The sequence below is a fragment of the Eublepharis macularius genome, chromosome 10, assembly GCF_028583425.1.
Source record: "Eublepharis macularius isolate TG4126 chromosome 10, MPM_Emac_v1.0, whole genome shotgun sequence".
NCBI classification, from domain to species: Eukaryota; Metazoa; Chordata; class Lepidosauria; order Squamata; family Eublepharidae; genus Eublepharis; species Eublepharis macularius.
Window position 1 is genome coordinate 42882194 of NC_072799.1, and position 15972 is coordinate 42898165.

At 39.3% G+C, this 15972-nt stretch overlaps 1 protein-coding gene across 5 annotated transcripts; it reads right to left on the reverse strand.

Annotated features, from left to right (window-relative positions):
• Positions 1-211: 211 nt before the first annotated feature.
• On the reverse strand, positions 212-15744 carry MFSD8 (major facilitator superfamily domain containing 8). 5 transcript variants are annotated; one of them, XM_054989899.1, is made up of 12 exons: positions 15643-15744; positions 13012-13106; positions 12136-12179; positions 10789-11029; positions 9636-9749; positions 8493-8637; positions 7626-7684; positions 6746-6854; positions 4737-4871; positions 4367-4470; positions 4030-4286; positions 212-2031 (listed from the first exon to the last, which is right to left on the reverse strand). In XM_054989899.1, exons 1-12 carry the CDS (start codon positions 15717-15719, stop codon positions 1816-1818), a joined length of 1596 nt encoding a protein of 531 aa, XP_054845874.1. In that variant the 5' UTR covers positions 15720-15744; the 3' UTR covers positions 212-1815. The 5 variants fall into 5 exon arrangements, with proteins under 5 accessions (XP_054845874.1, XP_054845878.1, XP_054845875.1 ...); XM_054989903.1 differs by lacking the exon at positions 15643-15744 and adding an exon at positions 15572-15616; XM_054989900.1 differs by lacking the exon at positions 15643-15744 and adding an exon at positions 14901-15561.
• Positions 15745-15972: the final 228 nt, after the last annotated feature.

The window sequence follows — 15972 nt, forward strand, 5'->3', positions numbered from 1 at the left end:
TTGCTTTCTTCTAGGTATCATACAAGAAAAGTATTTCCTTAAATCCCTCTTGTACCTAAAACACTAGTGTTATGTACTAAGGTTTGTTCCCTTAAGTGAACTAAATTGTATAGCAGTTACTTTGTTTTCTAAGACAGCATAGCTATGTATATCATTTGTCCAAACAAAGCTGCTGCTCTTATTTTGAGGCAGACTACAGGGAAGGAGTGACTTGTCTCAAACTTAGAGGTTTATTAGAAGGAAGTTTGTTCGCAGCATTCCCCACAAGCTCACATTTGCAATTAAAAATGTTAACAGTACAATTAAATGTTCTTCCAGTTCTATCTATCTTAATATTTGCCACTCAGCTGGGTAACTATGGTCCTCCCACAGTTCTTCTTTTTTGGAGAGGCATTACTGCAAAAGTGTATGTGTGTCCTTTTCATATATTATAAAAACAGCCATATTTTTAGTGATTCTATATCAAAACTGAGACTGACAAAGTCTTAATAGCCACATCACTCTCGGGGAAATACAAACAAAATCTCTACAAAAATTGCTAGGGAACAGTTTTCACAAACATACAGTATTACACAAGGTTAAGAATATCACTTGACTAAAAAAAATGAAAAGACTACATATATCCACTGAATCAAAGCAGATCAAGAAAATGCTGGATTAAAAATATTCATGGTTTTCTTCGGTGGCTCATTCATATGCTTCAATGGTCAATTAACAATGAAATTCTAAACAGAGTTACTCCAGTTTAAGCCCATTGTAATCAATGGGCTTAGTCTAGAGCAACTCTGCTTACGATTTCACTGTACTAACCAGTTCTTTAATGAAATGTCAATTATATAAAAACGAGAGGGCATCCTAGATGGTGATGTTAAAAAAAACCTGCTTTATGGAAATATATCTGGAAAATGTCAAACACCTCAGTGAGTATTCCTTAAGCTAGCTACGTAGTTTAACTGGTTATGTGCATCAATCAACGCGACCTTAAGTACAATAACATTTTGGCAAAGTGCAGTGCTTCAGCAGTCACAGTCTGTCTCCCAGTGGTTAAGGACCAACTGGAACCACTGAGCAGTGGCCACCAGTAAAGTTAAATGAAACAGAGAGAGGGGAGGAGGAGATACCAAGGGATGATAGATACAGCTTGAAAGGTCTACTACGTAATTCTGTGAGAATTTAAGATTAAAAGTTATTCCTATCTCAACTGTTGCTATGTATATGATACATGGATGGTTATCATAAGCTATAGGCTATCTTGTTTAAGATCTGATTTACCGTAGAAGAGCCTGCTAACATGTTAGACAAAATATAACACATTCACAACATGTAGAAGAGGTAGGTGATTACAAAAGTGCGTAAGACAACTCTTTCAAGTTCAGTATGAAAAACATTAAGTGCAATTTGATTCATAGAATCAACACTCTACCATATTTACCCCAAAGGCAGCTTACCCTGAATGTAAGTTGACTCCTCCCCCACCCCCAATTAAAGGTTATACACAAGCTTTTTATTGCTGTACGTGCCCTGTATACAAACTTAAAATGGTCCCCTCCCCTCTTCTCTGAAACGGGGAGACTAATCTTCCATTCAGGTAAACAAGAAACAACTAGTCAACAATATCTTCTTTCAAAACTATACACTAGGAGTTTCTTTACCTACTATGATCACAGCCTATCATGTCCACCATTATATCCTATTGATAACTTCATTAGTAGTGGTACATTTAAAACAATGGTCAGTCAAAGGTGCAGTATCGTAGCTCCTTGGATAAGGGCAATGACACACAGCAATAAAAGACTGGCCAACAGTTACCCATACCTAAGAGCTCTGCTCTTGGAGCTGCCCATATTGGACAGAAAATGCCACAAGTCTCTTGTATACCATTTCCAAGAGTAGGAGAGCGAGAACAACAATTCCACAGATCAGGCTGAATGCCCAGCGAGGTCCAAAGTGTGTGTAGAGCTGGCTGACGAATACTGGCCCAAGTATACGTGCACCACTTCCACAGGCAGTTAGCCAGCCCATATAAACACCCTAAAACAGATCACAAGGCTGTATTTAGTATATACTGAGTTTATCAAAATGCTTCTTGCTTTTCAGCATTAAAACAGTGCCCACTAGGCGATGTAGACATTTAGCTAGACATTCAACATTAGTTTTGCCTAATCATATATAGTACATTGTTACACTGTTCATGAATCAACGTAGTACTGTCCTAGGCACTCTTATCTAGAGAGCCAATGTGGCATAGTAGTTAGAGTCAGACTAGGATCCCAGAGTCCTGGGTTCAAATCTGCATTCTATCACTGAAGCTTGCTGGGTAACCTTGGGGCAGCCACATACAGTCACCCCAAATCTTACCTCACAGAGTCATTGTGAGAATAAAATGGAGAAAAGGAGAATACTGTAAGCCGCTTGGATCCTCAGTGGGAGAAAACTGAAGTACAAATTAAGAATGTGTGTGTATAAATTACTGTTTCAATGGTACAAAAGGCTTTGTCAAAAAGGAAACAAAAAATGGCCACCCTCGGCTGACAGACAAGTGTGAATTAGCGATTATAATGTTGGACTAGGAAAACTCTAGTTCAAATCTCCACTTGCTATAAAAGTTACCAATGACCTTTGGCTAATCACAATTTTGCAGCCTAACCTATCCACAGGATTGTGCAGATAAAATGGAGGATGGGATAAGCATGTACATCAACCTAAGCTCACCGGTGGGAGAAGCAGGATAAAAATGCACTAACTTATATTGGAAGATCTAACGTGCTAAACACTGGAAACCTCATCCTTCACTCTGTTTGCTCACTTTGGACAAAATGCATTGGGAAAAAAATCAGCCTCTCAGTTGCTACCCAGCAGCAGCTGTGTATAAACCTACAGCTATACAATATTCTCTTCTTCAGTCACAAACAACTCAAGTAAAAACAATCTGCTATCAAGAAAATAATGCGCTATTCCCAAGCTGAGTAGCACTTTTTGCAACCACTTCTGGCAAAATGGGACAGACCAAAGATAGTGGATTGTCTCCCAAAGTGGAGCTCTGATAATGAAACAAAACTTTTCTAGATAACCCCCTCCCATTGCAGGCCACTAAGCTCCCTGAAATACCCTCAGGAACAGCAAGTGGAAGGAAATGGGATCTGCAATGGGAATGGGGAATTGGAAAAAAATCTTTCTTGCTTCCAGAGGTACCTTATACAGTGGAAACAACTATTGGATACAACGTACCTGCTGCTGCAGTAAGGTCAAAACTGTAGGTAGTCATGTTAGTCTTTTTTTAAAAAAACATGCAATACAATTAATTTTAAATTTATCTCCAACTTTATGCAAGGAACAACTACCACATTTTTAGGCTTTCAGCTTTACATGATCAGCATGTTCTGGATAATCACTGGTGAGGGTTTGGGTGAACTGTTTTTTTATATTTTCAAATAAGTTGATTCCATTTTTTGTTCTTTCGTCCCAAGAACGTTTAGTGCAGTGGTTCTCAACCTTTCATATCTTACATCCCACTTATTACTCTATCAAAGAACCTGGGTCTCACCTCCCAGAAGGATATAGACATTCTGTCGTTACTACTAGTAAACCAAAAGATTACAGATAGATAATCTGTGGCATGTAGGATTAGCAGGAGGTGGCACATCAAATTTCCAGGTGGACATGAGGATGGTGGGAGAGCGAATGCTTAGTAATAGTTATGAAAACCCTCTGTCCTATCTAGATTACCTCCCACCAGTGGCACATGTAGCACTGGTTGAGAACCACTGCTCTAGAGCATAACGAAATCTGTCTTGCACCTACCATCACATAATCTATGTAGTATGCCACAATGCCTATTCTATTTTAAGAAGAATGTGGAACTGCAGACTTAGGGCTCTAAGAACATGCCCTATTGTTTTTCTTCTTCCCTCTTCCCAGGAGAAAGAGTCCTGGGAAATTCAAAGACTCGCTATTTTATGATATTTTGGTTGGCCTAATAAAAAAGTTGTACTGTTCTTCTAAGAAGATTTTTCTAAGTTTAAAACTTACCTGAGGCCTTGGTCCTAAGATTTTTGAATATAAAGTATATGACATAACATTACAGACTGGATATCCCAGGCCTATTAGAATGACTGCAGCAATGTACTGGCCCAAGTAGATCACCGGAGTATACAGGCACCAGGACTGTACAATGGGGCATCCTGGAGCTTCAGTACTGTTATTTGATGGAAGTTGTATTTGCATTGTCCAGAAAGATGCAAAGCTTCCACTGAAAACTGTTCTTGTAACAGAATTATTCTTTATATCTGTGAAAACAAAGAATAAATACCATGTACAAATATTCAATAGAAACCTTAAACTATTATTTAAAAATGTATGCTTATACCTTCCCACTGGATATTAGGTAACTGATTTCCCCAAGGTAATAAAATAAAGAATCCAATCAGTATAATAACAAGGCCTCCATAAAGTATAGCGCGTTCACCAGTCCTGTTGGATAAAGAATAGTGATAATACTCAAACCTGTAAGTTAAAAAAGTAAATCTATACATAATGCACACATTTTAAATGCCAATTTTCCTTTCCTCCGTAATGATATATGGAATTTCTGTAGTTGGAGCACTGTGGGGATCATGGATATGTGCGTGCTTAAAACAGGCTAAAAAGATTTATCTACAGACAGTTTATGAGCTAGAATGTATAAAATCTTTTGAGACTGGAAAAGAATATAATTGCACAATAACATCGTGACTTACTTTTTGGAAAGTATTTTGACTCCCAAAAATGCAAAGACTGACTCAATGCCAACTGCTCCAAGAATAAGTCCATTGATAAACACTGCTTGTTTTCTAGTCCAGGAATACATATCCATTGTCAGTGGTGTAGCTATGCTGGAAAACAAAAGATATTAATATCCTCAATTTGTTGATGAGGGTGAAATGGTTTGAGGGCTCTAAAAGGGCACCTCAACTCCCCAGTTACAGCACTGGAACTAAATTGGGAAAACTATACCCAGACATCCTGATCATGGCATGGAAAACAAAAATCAGAAAACATAACAAGGTTCTTCAAAATATACGGAGAACAAGAAATGTGCACGCAAGGAAAAAACAACTGCTCATGAAATGTCAATGTTAGTAAACAAGTATGGAAGTCTGTATTTGGTACTGCTCCAGAGCACAACTAGAAAAGGCATGAGAAAGCCATTATCAGATCTCTAGGTGTCTCTAATTTTACTTAAAAGCCAGGTGGCAGAACGAGGGGAGGATCAGGAACAGAACTTCAGGACAGGTTAATCTTTTCCCCCTTGTGCCATGTCCAGGCTAGGAATTGCTCACTTCCTCTCCCAAAGTTACAACAACACTTAATCAAAAACAAGTTAAACTGGTTATCATTGCGTCCCATAATCTTCTACTATGCTTATTCCTCAGTCTTAATTACATTAATTGCCCTGTAGTGTTTCATGTTCTCACACTTATTTGTAAACTGACATGTTAGACCCTAATGGTAATGGAAACATTTTATCCCAAATGCACATATATGGTGGAATGGATCTAATACATGGAGGGATTAAGGAAACAGCATTTTGTCAACTTTCTTGTATTTTCTTCCCAATTATTGCTGCTTTATACTAACAATGAGAAATATTTCATTTTTGCCAATCCAGCTTTCCAGAATCAAATCAGAGAATCCCAAATCCGATCCAGGAACCCAGATCCAGACTCCCTGATAAATCCAGATAAATCTGGGAAACGTGGCTTCAGCCTCTAGCTGGCTCCTTCCTGGACTTCTCTCACTTTTTTCCCAAAAGGGGAGGGACAGAGGGAAGAGGGAGTGAGGCAGAGGAAGAGGATCTGTGAAGCAGGGAGGGGAGGGTGACTGGCCAATCGTACAGGAGCTCTCCTTGTCTGCCTGGCTTCTGTGAGTGATACTGGTTCAGTTAGGCTAAGTTGCAACAGTTCCCCTTGCTTCAGTTTGCTTTGGGTGGAATTCTCTGTTTTAACATGATTCTCTGGTTTAATGTTGGTCCTCTTGATTTGCTTTGGTTCTGGGGGGAATTCCATCCATTCCCTCACTTCAGTTTGATTCTGTTGGGCTTCCTCTTGCAGTTGCGAGTTTTTATTTGGCCACTGGCAGCCTTGCCCCTGTGTGTTTCTTCCTGAGAGCCTGCCTGGGAGCCTGCTTGGAAATGTTTCCCCCATAGGAAACAATGTAGAGTAGTTGGGCAGCTTGTTTCAGTGGGTACTTCGGGGAAACTTCAGGTTGGTTCTGTTGAGCTTTCTATGGGTTGAGGTTGCACTTGGGAGTGTGCCCTTGGCCACTGGCAGTCTTGCCCCTGCAAGTTTCTGTCTAAAAGCCTCCTTGGAAATATTTTCCTCATAGGAAACAATGGAGAGTGGCTGGGGGCAATCTCTTCAGGGGCCCACAGAACTGGACCCTGAGGTCCAATCTTCCTGAAACTTGGATAGTTTTTATGACAGTCAGGAGTAGGTTCCCTACAAATTTAGTGTTCGTTTGAAAAATGGCACTTCCAGCCCCTCAGATAGTTTTCCCCATAGGGAATAACGGTTGGAAAAAATCCAAGATTCTTTGATATTTCTTAAGTGAGTCAGAGAATTTTTCCCGGATTTCAAGAATCCTGGATTTTTGGAGATCCCTGAAAACTGGATTCAGATTTCTCTGATTCTTTTAGGGGGGTGCACACCCTGATACTGAAGTATGACAAAAACATGCACCACTTACTGGAGACATCAAATACACTTACGTTTCAAAGACTGCAAAAATAAATAGTATGACAAAGAAAAGAATGTTTGCTGATACAACGGCCACAAGGTCAATGCTTCCTTGACTATCCTCCCCAGCTTCACCATTTCCTGGAACAGAGTAACAAAAGAAGTTGAATTGATGTCTTACTTCGTTTCTTAACTACAGGCATCAGTTAAGCTACTGTGTCATTTCCAGGGAAGAATTTTTCTTCTTATTAAAAGATGTGTTTATCTCTCTCTTGGAAATCATTAAACGACACTTCACAGTTTTGCAATAAAAGCATGTGTACAGTTAAAGGCTGTATACCTTTAGTATACACTAAAGTGTATAAAGTATACACTGCAGTGTATATCTGCAGTGAGTGTGTACAAGTCCCTGCACTATCATTACTCTCTGCTTGGTTGAGAGCCTTCAGGCCCAATAAATATGGTGGCAAGTTGAAAGGAATTTTCTCATAGGCCTCTCTTCTTTGCCTGCAGGGACACATCCAGAAAAAGGGATCACCATTACTAGTCGCTTTGGTCTAAAGTTTATGGTAATGTCCATTTTACAGGCAGCCACACCACACAAGACTGAGTTAAGGTCTGATCGCCAGTCCTCATCTAACTATATCAACTCTATAAACATTTCTTGTATTACATTTTTATTAGGTGCCTCCCAACCAGCCGCAAGTACTTCTGTAAATTTCAGAAAATTACATACCTTTACATATTGCCTGAAAAATGTATGCGTAATGTTAATATTTTGAAAAATGTAACCAAAAGTTTTGAAAAACATGACCAAAGGGTAACTAAAAAAGATCACCCACCTATTTGTTTCTATTAACATTTCAAGGTGTACCCCATTTTTTTATTTCAAGTTCTACACAAAAATATTACCTTCTGCCTCAAAATTAACGCTTCTGAATAGTCTTCCCATATCATCCACTTGATGTTCTCTAAAAATTAAACACAGTTTCATTAAATTCTTTTTGTATAATAAAGGAAGTTTTAGCATGTAAACTGGTGATGCTGCAGAAATAATCACCAGCAGCAGCAGTGGACCTACAAGGACTCATGATGAGCATCTCATTTTGCCTCTAAACCCCCCTTCTCACACTACTTCCTCTCTCCCTCACTTGGCAGACTCTCTTCTTTCCCTGCTTCCTTCTCTACCCACCCAACAACCAACCTTTTAGCTGTCTTTCCATCTCCAGACTTGTTTATGTACTTTATTTATGCCGCACTCTTCTCCCCAGTGGGGGACCCAAAGTGTGACTGGCCCAAGGTCACCTAGCAAGCTTCCAAGGCAGAATGGGGATTTGAACTTGGGCCTCCCAGATCCTAGTCTGATACTCCAACCACTAAACTCTGCTGGATCTCCAGCTCTCCCTCCCTCCCTCTGAGAAAAGGAACTGACCTTCAAACAAGTGCCAAAGCAGACAATTCTTAATAGCAATCAATGGCAAAACAGATTATTAAACAGAAATATTATTCTTATAATGGTGCCAAAGAGAAGCCATCAGATCTACAGAAGCAACCAACACTTTACCATTCAACAAATACAAGCTCCTCCCTCAAAACTTCATACAAAAATATTTATACACAACTTCCTAGCCTCCCTCTTAGGGACACTGGATCAGCACAGCATTATGACTCTGCTGCACACATGATTCTGAGAACTATGTATGTATAAGAAAATAGAGATTAAAAGCAAACACTAATATAACTACAGTTTACAAAAACAGCATCATGGTTTCCAATTACCTAAATACTGCAAATATCAGAACAATGTTAATAATTCCTAGGAGAGCTCCAAATAGAACTGGTGCTGTATACATGTTCACTTGAAGATTAATGATTTTCCATGTGACTCCTTTTTCTCCAATGAGAGTAAAGAGGGTCTGAAAAACTAATATAAAATAACAGAATTAATTAGAATAGGACTAAAGGTGCATACTCAAAGATAAGATCAGCAAAACTTTTGCTTTATTTCACTACCAGTTACAATTCTGTAGCTTAGGACTAAAAAAAAAATCCTCAAGTGTGCACACACACAAACACAAACAAATGCAGAATAGGAATAACTGAGTCCAAGATTACAAATGAGTAAGTACCAGTTGGCTGCACTCCTAGAAGTGGAAATTACTCTTTTGGTGGTTCATCTTCAAGTAGAGTGCCAATTTCTGGTTATTTTTCCTGCTTTACATATAATTATGCATTAGGTAAAGAGAATGATCTTGTACAAGTGACTTTATAAAATGAAACACACTTCAGATATTTAGGAAGAGAGAGATACTTGGAGTGTGTTCTTGGTGTGCAAATTCTACTCCTGCTCTTTCAGCATAACCGTAAAGAAAGAATATAATCTCAGCTGTTTCAGTATTTCAGATGCACATAGTAATCTGCCTTCAAAGCTTCAGTGAGAAGACTTGGATTTACAAAAAAGTGGTACTCAAATCATGCTTTTAAAAATCATATTCATACTATGTGTTAATAACAACAAAAACAACAAAAATGTGTTAATACTGTGTCTATATTTAATTTAATTTAATTTAATTTATTATATTTATATTCCGCCCTCCCTGCTTTCGCAGGCTCAGGGCGGATAACAAATACAAACATGTTTAAAAACATTTAAAAACATTAAATAATACATTTAAAAACATTTAAAAACATTAAATATAACAATTCATGCTGCCCAGTGGTTCATACATGCCTCTGTGTTTGCATAGGGGTGATGGTTTAACCCCCCCTATGTTTGTTTATTTTTCTTAATAGAACAGACAAATTAAACATGAAGGCATAAACGAATAAATTAATATTTGAGGTATTTGTGGTTCAGGATGACAGATTACATCATTTAATCAGCATTCACTGAAAAGAATGAAGCTATAATGCAAGTTGTACCTGGTCCCAGTATGAATCCCACTGCTTGGCAAGCACTCGTGTTTGCCATGGCACCAGTTCTTTCTGTGAGAGAGGTAGAACCAGCAACATAGGAGCGAACTACTGCCACATTTCCTTTAAAAAGAAAAAAGGAAGAAAACACATCTACTTGAGGCTCACAACACACTTTGAATCTCATTTACCTACATAACACGACATTACTAATAGAGAACCTTCCAGGATTTGGGGCTGTCAAGATTTAAAACTCCTGCACTGCTCTTCATATGCTTCTTTTCCCTGCTTGCCAAGTACAAGCGGAGAAAAGAAAAACAAAATGCTGTAGGAGGACAGTTTAACTGATGGTTATAGATCTAATGCATTTTGTTTAAATCTTCATCAGGGGATCTATAAAGCAGCAGAGTCTCCAATCTCCCACCTTAGTCAAAGCATTGAGATCTATAATCATCAATAAAACGGTTCTCCTACCGCGCCTTGTTCTTTTCTCCACTTGAACCCTGCATTGATGTAGCTTCTCTTTTCTTGCCTGCTTGGCACACAACAGAACTTATAAAACTGCTGAAAGCCACAGAACTGCAAAGGGAAGCTTCGTCCTACAGTGATCATTCACTAATGCATCCAACACACTCTGATTGACAGAAGTTTTCAACATCTCTAACTACTTCTACTGGACAGCTCAACAAATAATACCCCTGCCACAGAATGTTTGAAGTTTGTAACCTGGTTCCCATTGAAATGGCTTCTCAAGTCATTGCACCGCCTTCCCCTTATGTCCTCTCTTACCAAATTTGTCTGTAAGGCCAATATAACTCAATCTGCTATTTCAGGCCCTTTGATGTCATAGTGGATCTTGGTAATGTTTGTGATATCGCAGTATTGTGCATTTCAGCTTGCCAATGGCTCAGCTCCTCTGATACCTCAAGAAAGCCACAAATTAGCCAACTGATAGCACAGAGACAATGGAGAAACCTTTGAGTCTAAGGTCAGGCATTAGCTAAAACGGCATATTTGAATGCCATCATGCTGGTGCAAATGCTTTTTGCCAGAAGGGACTAACTTACACAGAAGCTTATAAGATTTTGACTATCCTAATATTGTAATGCTTTAAATGGGGCATGCAAATCATTCATCTTCAAGTTAATGCTTTTAAAATTACCTGCACCAAACCCCACCAGAGCGCGAGCAATCAACATGTAGTATTTGTTGTGTGAAACAGGTAAATGGACATAGGTATAGAGACAGTTAGCAGCCACTGAAATACTAGTTGAAACTACAAGAGGTTCTCCTCTTGGCCTGTAATTGGACCATGTCCCAAAGAAGGGGGAAGCTATCATTTGCCCAATGCTATAGGAAGCAATAATCCAGCCCAAGAAACTCGCATCTGCAGTTTTATCTACCTATGGAAACAACAAAAGCAATGTCAAGTACTATGTTATTCACCATGTCTCAGCAACACTTTAAGAAAGCCACCATGCAAGAAGTATAAATACTGTAACAGATATTCTACCACTTATACACTGGGAAGGTGAGAAATCTACGCTGGAAGTTAAACAGGAACAGCATTTTAAGATTATCTATCAAGGCGCTGTTCCAGTAAACAATTATTTACTGAAGATCTACAAAGTTGCAGAAGAATCGTAGTGAACTCACTGCAAAAGTATGGCAATACGTTAAGAGAATATGGTGTGGTTAGAGCTCTGGCCTAAGATCCGAGTGGATTCTAACCACCAATAGGCCATGAAGGGCTCTGTGGAAGTTACACATCTCCATGGGCACAGAATTACACTCAATTGTATATTACCTAAGAATACAGGACGGTAATGAACTGGGCCTAACCTACCTCACAAGTTTATTGTGAGGATAAAACGAAGGAGAGGAGAATGATGTAAAGTGCTTTTGGGTCCCCATAAATGAAGTAAATAAAATTAAAAAAAATGATTTCTATATTACACTCACATGAAGTGTAGTTGTACATTTGTAGAATTCCCAAGATCCAGAGAAAAAAATTATTTCTGTCAAAAGGCTGGGGTTGAGCCTGTCCAGTGCAGACACAGGATCGCCTTGGGATATAACTGTCTTGTTTCACATTTGTCATACACAAAAGCATCACCAGGCTGTTACAGGGAAGAGGAGGCCTGTATGCACCTTCCACATTGCTTATACTGATCTGGTAAAATGCCTGTGCACATTCATGCACATTGAGAAGGAGGTGGACTCAGTTATACACAACAGCACTTTTTCCACCCTCAGGCACTGAAGCCACAGTGGAGAGAAACAAACTCAGAGAGATTAGAAACACCATACATTTCTGAATGAAATGTACTGACATTTTAATAAGGGTAACAATTTTTTTAAAACCAATACTTTTTTAATTCAAAAGATATATATAGTGGTCTGAATCGGCAGAAAACACAGTTATCAGAGTCTAAGATAATACAGTTCTCAATTTTCCAATCAAATCTCAAAAAAGAATTTACACATTCAAATTCAGGAGATTACAAACCTGTTGAAGATAGGGCCATATTGACATAATGACTATTGAAAAACCTGCAGTATAAAGAACAAAGGTTATTTTGCATGACTATTACTAAGTCATCAAAGTTCTACCGGCATTTGGCTAGGATACAAATATTGTGTTCTACTGCTGGCAGTAAAAGCCTAAGTAGCATTACACCCTTCTAAGTCCAGTGAACTAAATAACCTTTTAGGATAGCATTGCATGTTTTCCACTAGTCCTCTTGAATTAAAGACAAATGTTTCATCCTGAAATCATTTAAGATGGTACAAACAGTCTATTCGGGTCCATTACTAATTATGTCAGTAGCAGTGATTCTAAGCAAAGTTACATAGAGCTATAAGGAACAAGACATGCAGTGCAATCCTATGCAGAGTTATGCCTGTCTAAGCCCATTGAATTCAATGGGCTTAGGCTTGAGTAACTCTGTTTAGGATTGCACTGTTAGTGCCATGTCAAACAGCATGACTTGGTTCAATTCACTTGCATACCTGACAACCCTAATTAGCTATAAATAAGACTAAAACATTGTATCTTGAACAAAGCAGATATCCATCAATTCAAGGACAGAGTATTACTATGAGTGAGATTACTTGCACTGGTGAGATTACTTGCACTGGTGTAATCTCATTGGACGTTTGCAAGCCATAACCTATTAGTTTTCACTTTCCCAAGTTAAGCACAGTATGAGAGATGGTCTACAAGTCACGATAGTTTTTCTGGGGCATCTGTTTTATGCGATGACCAGCACATGGAATAACGTTTTTACACAAATTGTATAAACATTTTTTGAACGCACACTTAACACAGAGTCAAATTGATGTTACAAAATATTACTTTGTTTAAATTTATGTTTTTACAAACCAACACTGCTGAAGAACATTGTAAGGTACATTATCCGAATGGATCTCCACCGGCTATGAAAATGTTGCAGGGTTTCAGTGGTATAATCATGTGATCTATAATAAGAAAAAAAATCCCTTAATTTCCCCCTCAAAATAACTGTTGAGAATAACAAGGATTTACAAATTTTCAAAAATGATACCACAATAGCTTGCTAGGACACTGTGCAGCATTTCATATTACATTTTTACTCTGGCTTTTGTGCAAGAAATTCAAGGCAGTACACATTCAGGCCTTGACAAATTTTCTTTGACTCTAGGAAACAGCCCCAACATTTAAGAACCAGATACATTTCTCGGCCTTCATGGTTTTCTATTTTAATGACCATCAGCCCATTCCTAAAGGCTGGCCCAGCACCTGGGCCTGTGTGTCAACCTAAAAGCGGCGCTGCTCCACCACTTCCTATGGACTTTTGTGGGAGAGCCAGGCCGGCCACCCACTGTTTCCCTGACAACCCCACCAGCACCAGCTAATGGCCGCACGGCTCCCCCGAGAGGCGTGAGAGGGCGCGCAGCGGCGCAACCAATGGGTATGCTGTGATCTCCGCTGTCCAGCGACACCCTCTCCCCGGTCAGGGAGCAAGCATCACTGGGGGGCGGGGGGAGGTAACACTGAACACTGAAGGTGCAAAGGAATTATCATTATCTAATACTGAAGATAACCTGATATAAAAATTTGCATATTATATAGCTGCAGTAAAATCTTGTCATACTCGCTATTTCACTCATTTTACAAAAATTAAAAATATTTCATAGGGTTTTTTTCAGCGCTCCAAAAATTTCCCAATTTTTCCACCAGAAATCTAAAACTGTCCTTTAAAAAGGTAGGGAAAATCCACTCACCTGCCCTCAAGTTTTCCAGGCCTTCAAAACTCAAGTTATTGTTACCACAAAAGCTAATTTTAAACTCTCAATTTTACTAAAGCTATGAAAAAGTGTTGCAGCACAAAGATAAATATGAGGTAACCATAGTTATCATAATTGCTAAAATCCCCAATAACCTCTACCTGTAATCTAACTCTCTACAACTCCTCAGCATTTAAAAAGTTACTTTTAATTGAACATTGGAGCGAGTATAGAAAACGACTGGTTAAGAAATTGTGAGCAAAAGCACAGCCATTTTTTCTTGCTATCTTGAAATACAAAACTGCTTTAGCCTGGCTTTGAGTTTAACTGTACAGAGAAATGCTTGGCCAGCAGGAGCAGAAGCAGTAAACAACTACTGGTTGAAACCAGCTTGATAACATGGGAAAGTTTCACTTAAAGCTGAGAAAAGAGGATGGGCTTTTTGTCTCAGCAAGAAGGTGGGCTTTGTCTCAAAATGGAGACAAAATGGGGTATAAAAAGATGATCCCCACAATTTTAGGGTGGGATCAGAGAGTTTTTACTGGCTTGAAACTCTGTACTCCTTTATTCTTGGAATAAACTCTTTTCCTCTTCAAAGTTCTCCAAGTCTTGGTGTAATCACTGGGCAAAGCACCAGGTCATGAACCTTGCTATTTTTGCAACGAAATGAATTCATTTACCATCACTGAATGTTATAAAGTTAGTAAATAAACAAGCAATTTATTTACTTTCTTCACTTACACCCTTTCTCCTCCATGGGGACCCAAAGTATCTTACACTGTCCCCCTCACTTCCATTTTATCCTCACAACAATCCTCTGAGGCAAGTTGGGCTGAGAGTGTGTGACTGGCCCAAGGTCACCCAGTGAGCTTCCATGACTGAGTAGGGATTCGAACCTGATTCTCCCAGATCCTGGTACGACCCTCTAACTACCACACCACACTGGCTCTTTATGACAAAAACTTAATACACATACATACATTTTTATGTCACACAACAACATACCTCGTTGTAAAATGATAAATTAGCTTTGTACTTCTACTGAGGATTGCTAAGAGATACTACAATAAAATCATGGTTAAAAATACTAGTTTCTACAATGAAATTCTCAGGTGCCACGGGATTTGTCAAACCCTGGTATACATAGTTCTTCCCTTCCCATTTTTATTTGGGGAAAGAGAACTCTAGGATAGGCTGAAGATAGTGGCTAGACGATAGTGCACTTTGTGACTGAGGATTTTTTTTAATCAGGTCTCCCAGTACGTATCACGCAGTCTTTAGATCTTAAAGAAAAATCAGCCCTCTACAACCATACTCTTAACATGTCAGTGTGATGGCGGCAGACTAAAACTAACTTCGAGCAAAGTTAAATCCTCACTTTGCCATGAAATTCAGTGGATGATTTGGGGCCAATCATTTTTTCAGCCTAACCGCCCTCACAGGTTGTAAGAAAAATATGAAAAGAAACCAGGTGTGGCAATCGGATTTCCTTGGGGAGGGAACAGAACAAAAACTTAAAAGAATAAATAATTTTTGCATCTATACATTCTACACAGGCGGAACGGTAAATGGATCCCCGTCGCCATCCCTGTTTTTCCCCTTTCCTCCATCCTCAGCGTTAGGAGCATCATCAAGAGCCCAACAGTAATTCTCTTCTAAAAACCTAGAAAACGCACAGCCGCAGGATTCCAGTCACCCTGTATAAAAAAGAGAGAGAGCGAAGATCCTGCGCATGCGCATCCTTCACCTGCCGCTTTCACCATTAGGGGTCAACAGCGGCGCTTCTAGACCCTCAACAACAGGATCCACCAGAACCGCCGCCATGATACTCCTCTGAACATCCGCGAAGACTCTGGAAAAGTCGATTGGCTACTCAAAAACCTCTCGTTTAGACAGGGACCAATCCACGCGGGCTTCAACGTTCACACCCCTTGAACTAACAATGGATTGCGCATGCGCATAAGGTATTCACGCCCTCTATTGCCGTATCTTGTAAACGAAGAATGACAAAAAAGATAAAGGAGACGCGTGCTGGTCACGTGATCAGCGGAGGGCGGCCTTGAGGCAGCTGATTGGT

Excerpts from the sequence above, each read along its gene's own strand:
- MFSD8 (XM_054989899.1), bottom strand. The coding sequence starts at position 15,719 with ATGGCGGCGGTTCTGGTGGATCCTGTTGTTGAGGGTCTAGAAGCGCCG. Across the intron at positions 11,030-12,135 it reads TATGGCCCTATCTTCAACAG|GTAGATAAAACTGCAGATGC; the intron begins GTTTGTAATCTC and ends TTGTTTCCATAG. Across the intron at positions 9,750-10,788 it reads TCTGGTGGGGTTTGGTGCAG|GAAATGTGGCAGTAGTTCGC; the intron begins GTAATTTTAAAA and ends TTCTTTTTAAAG.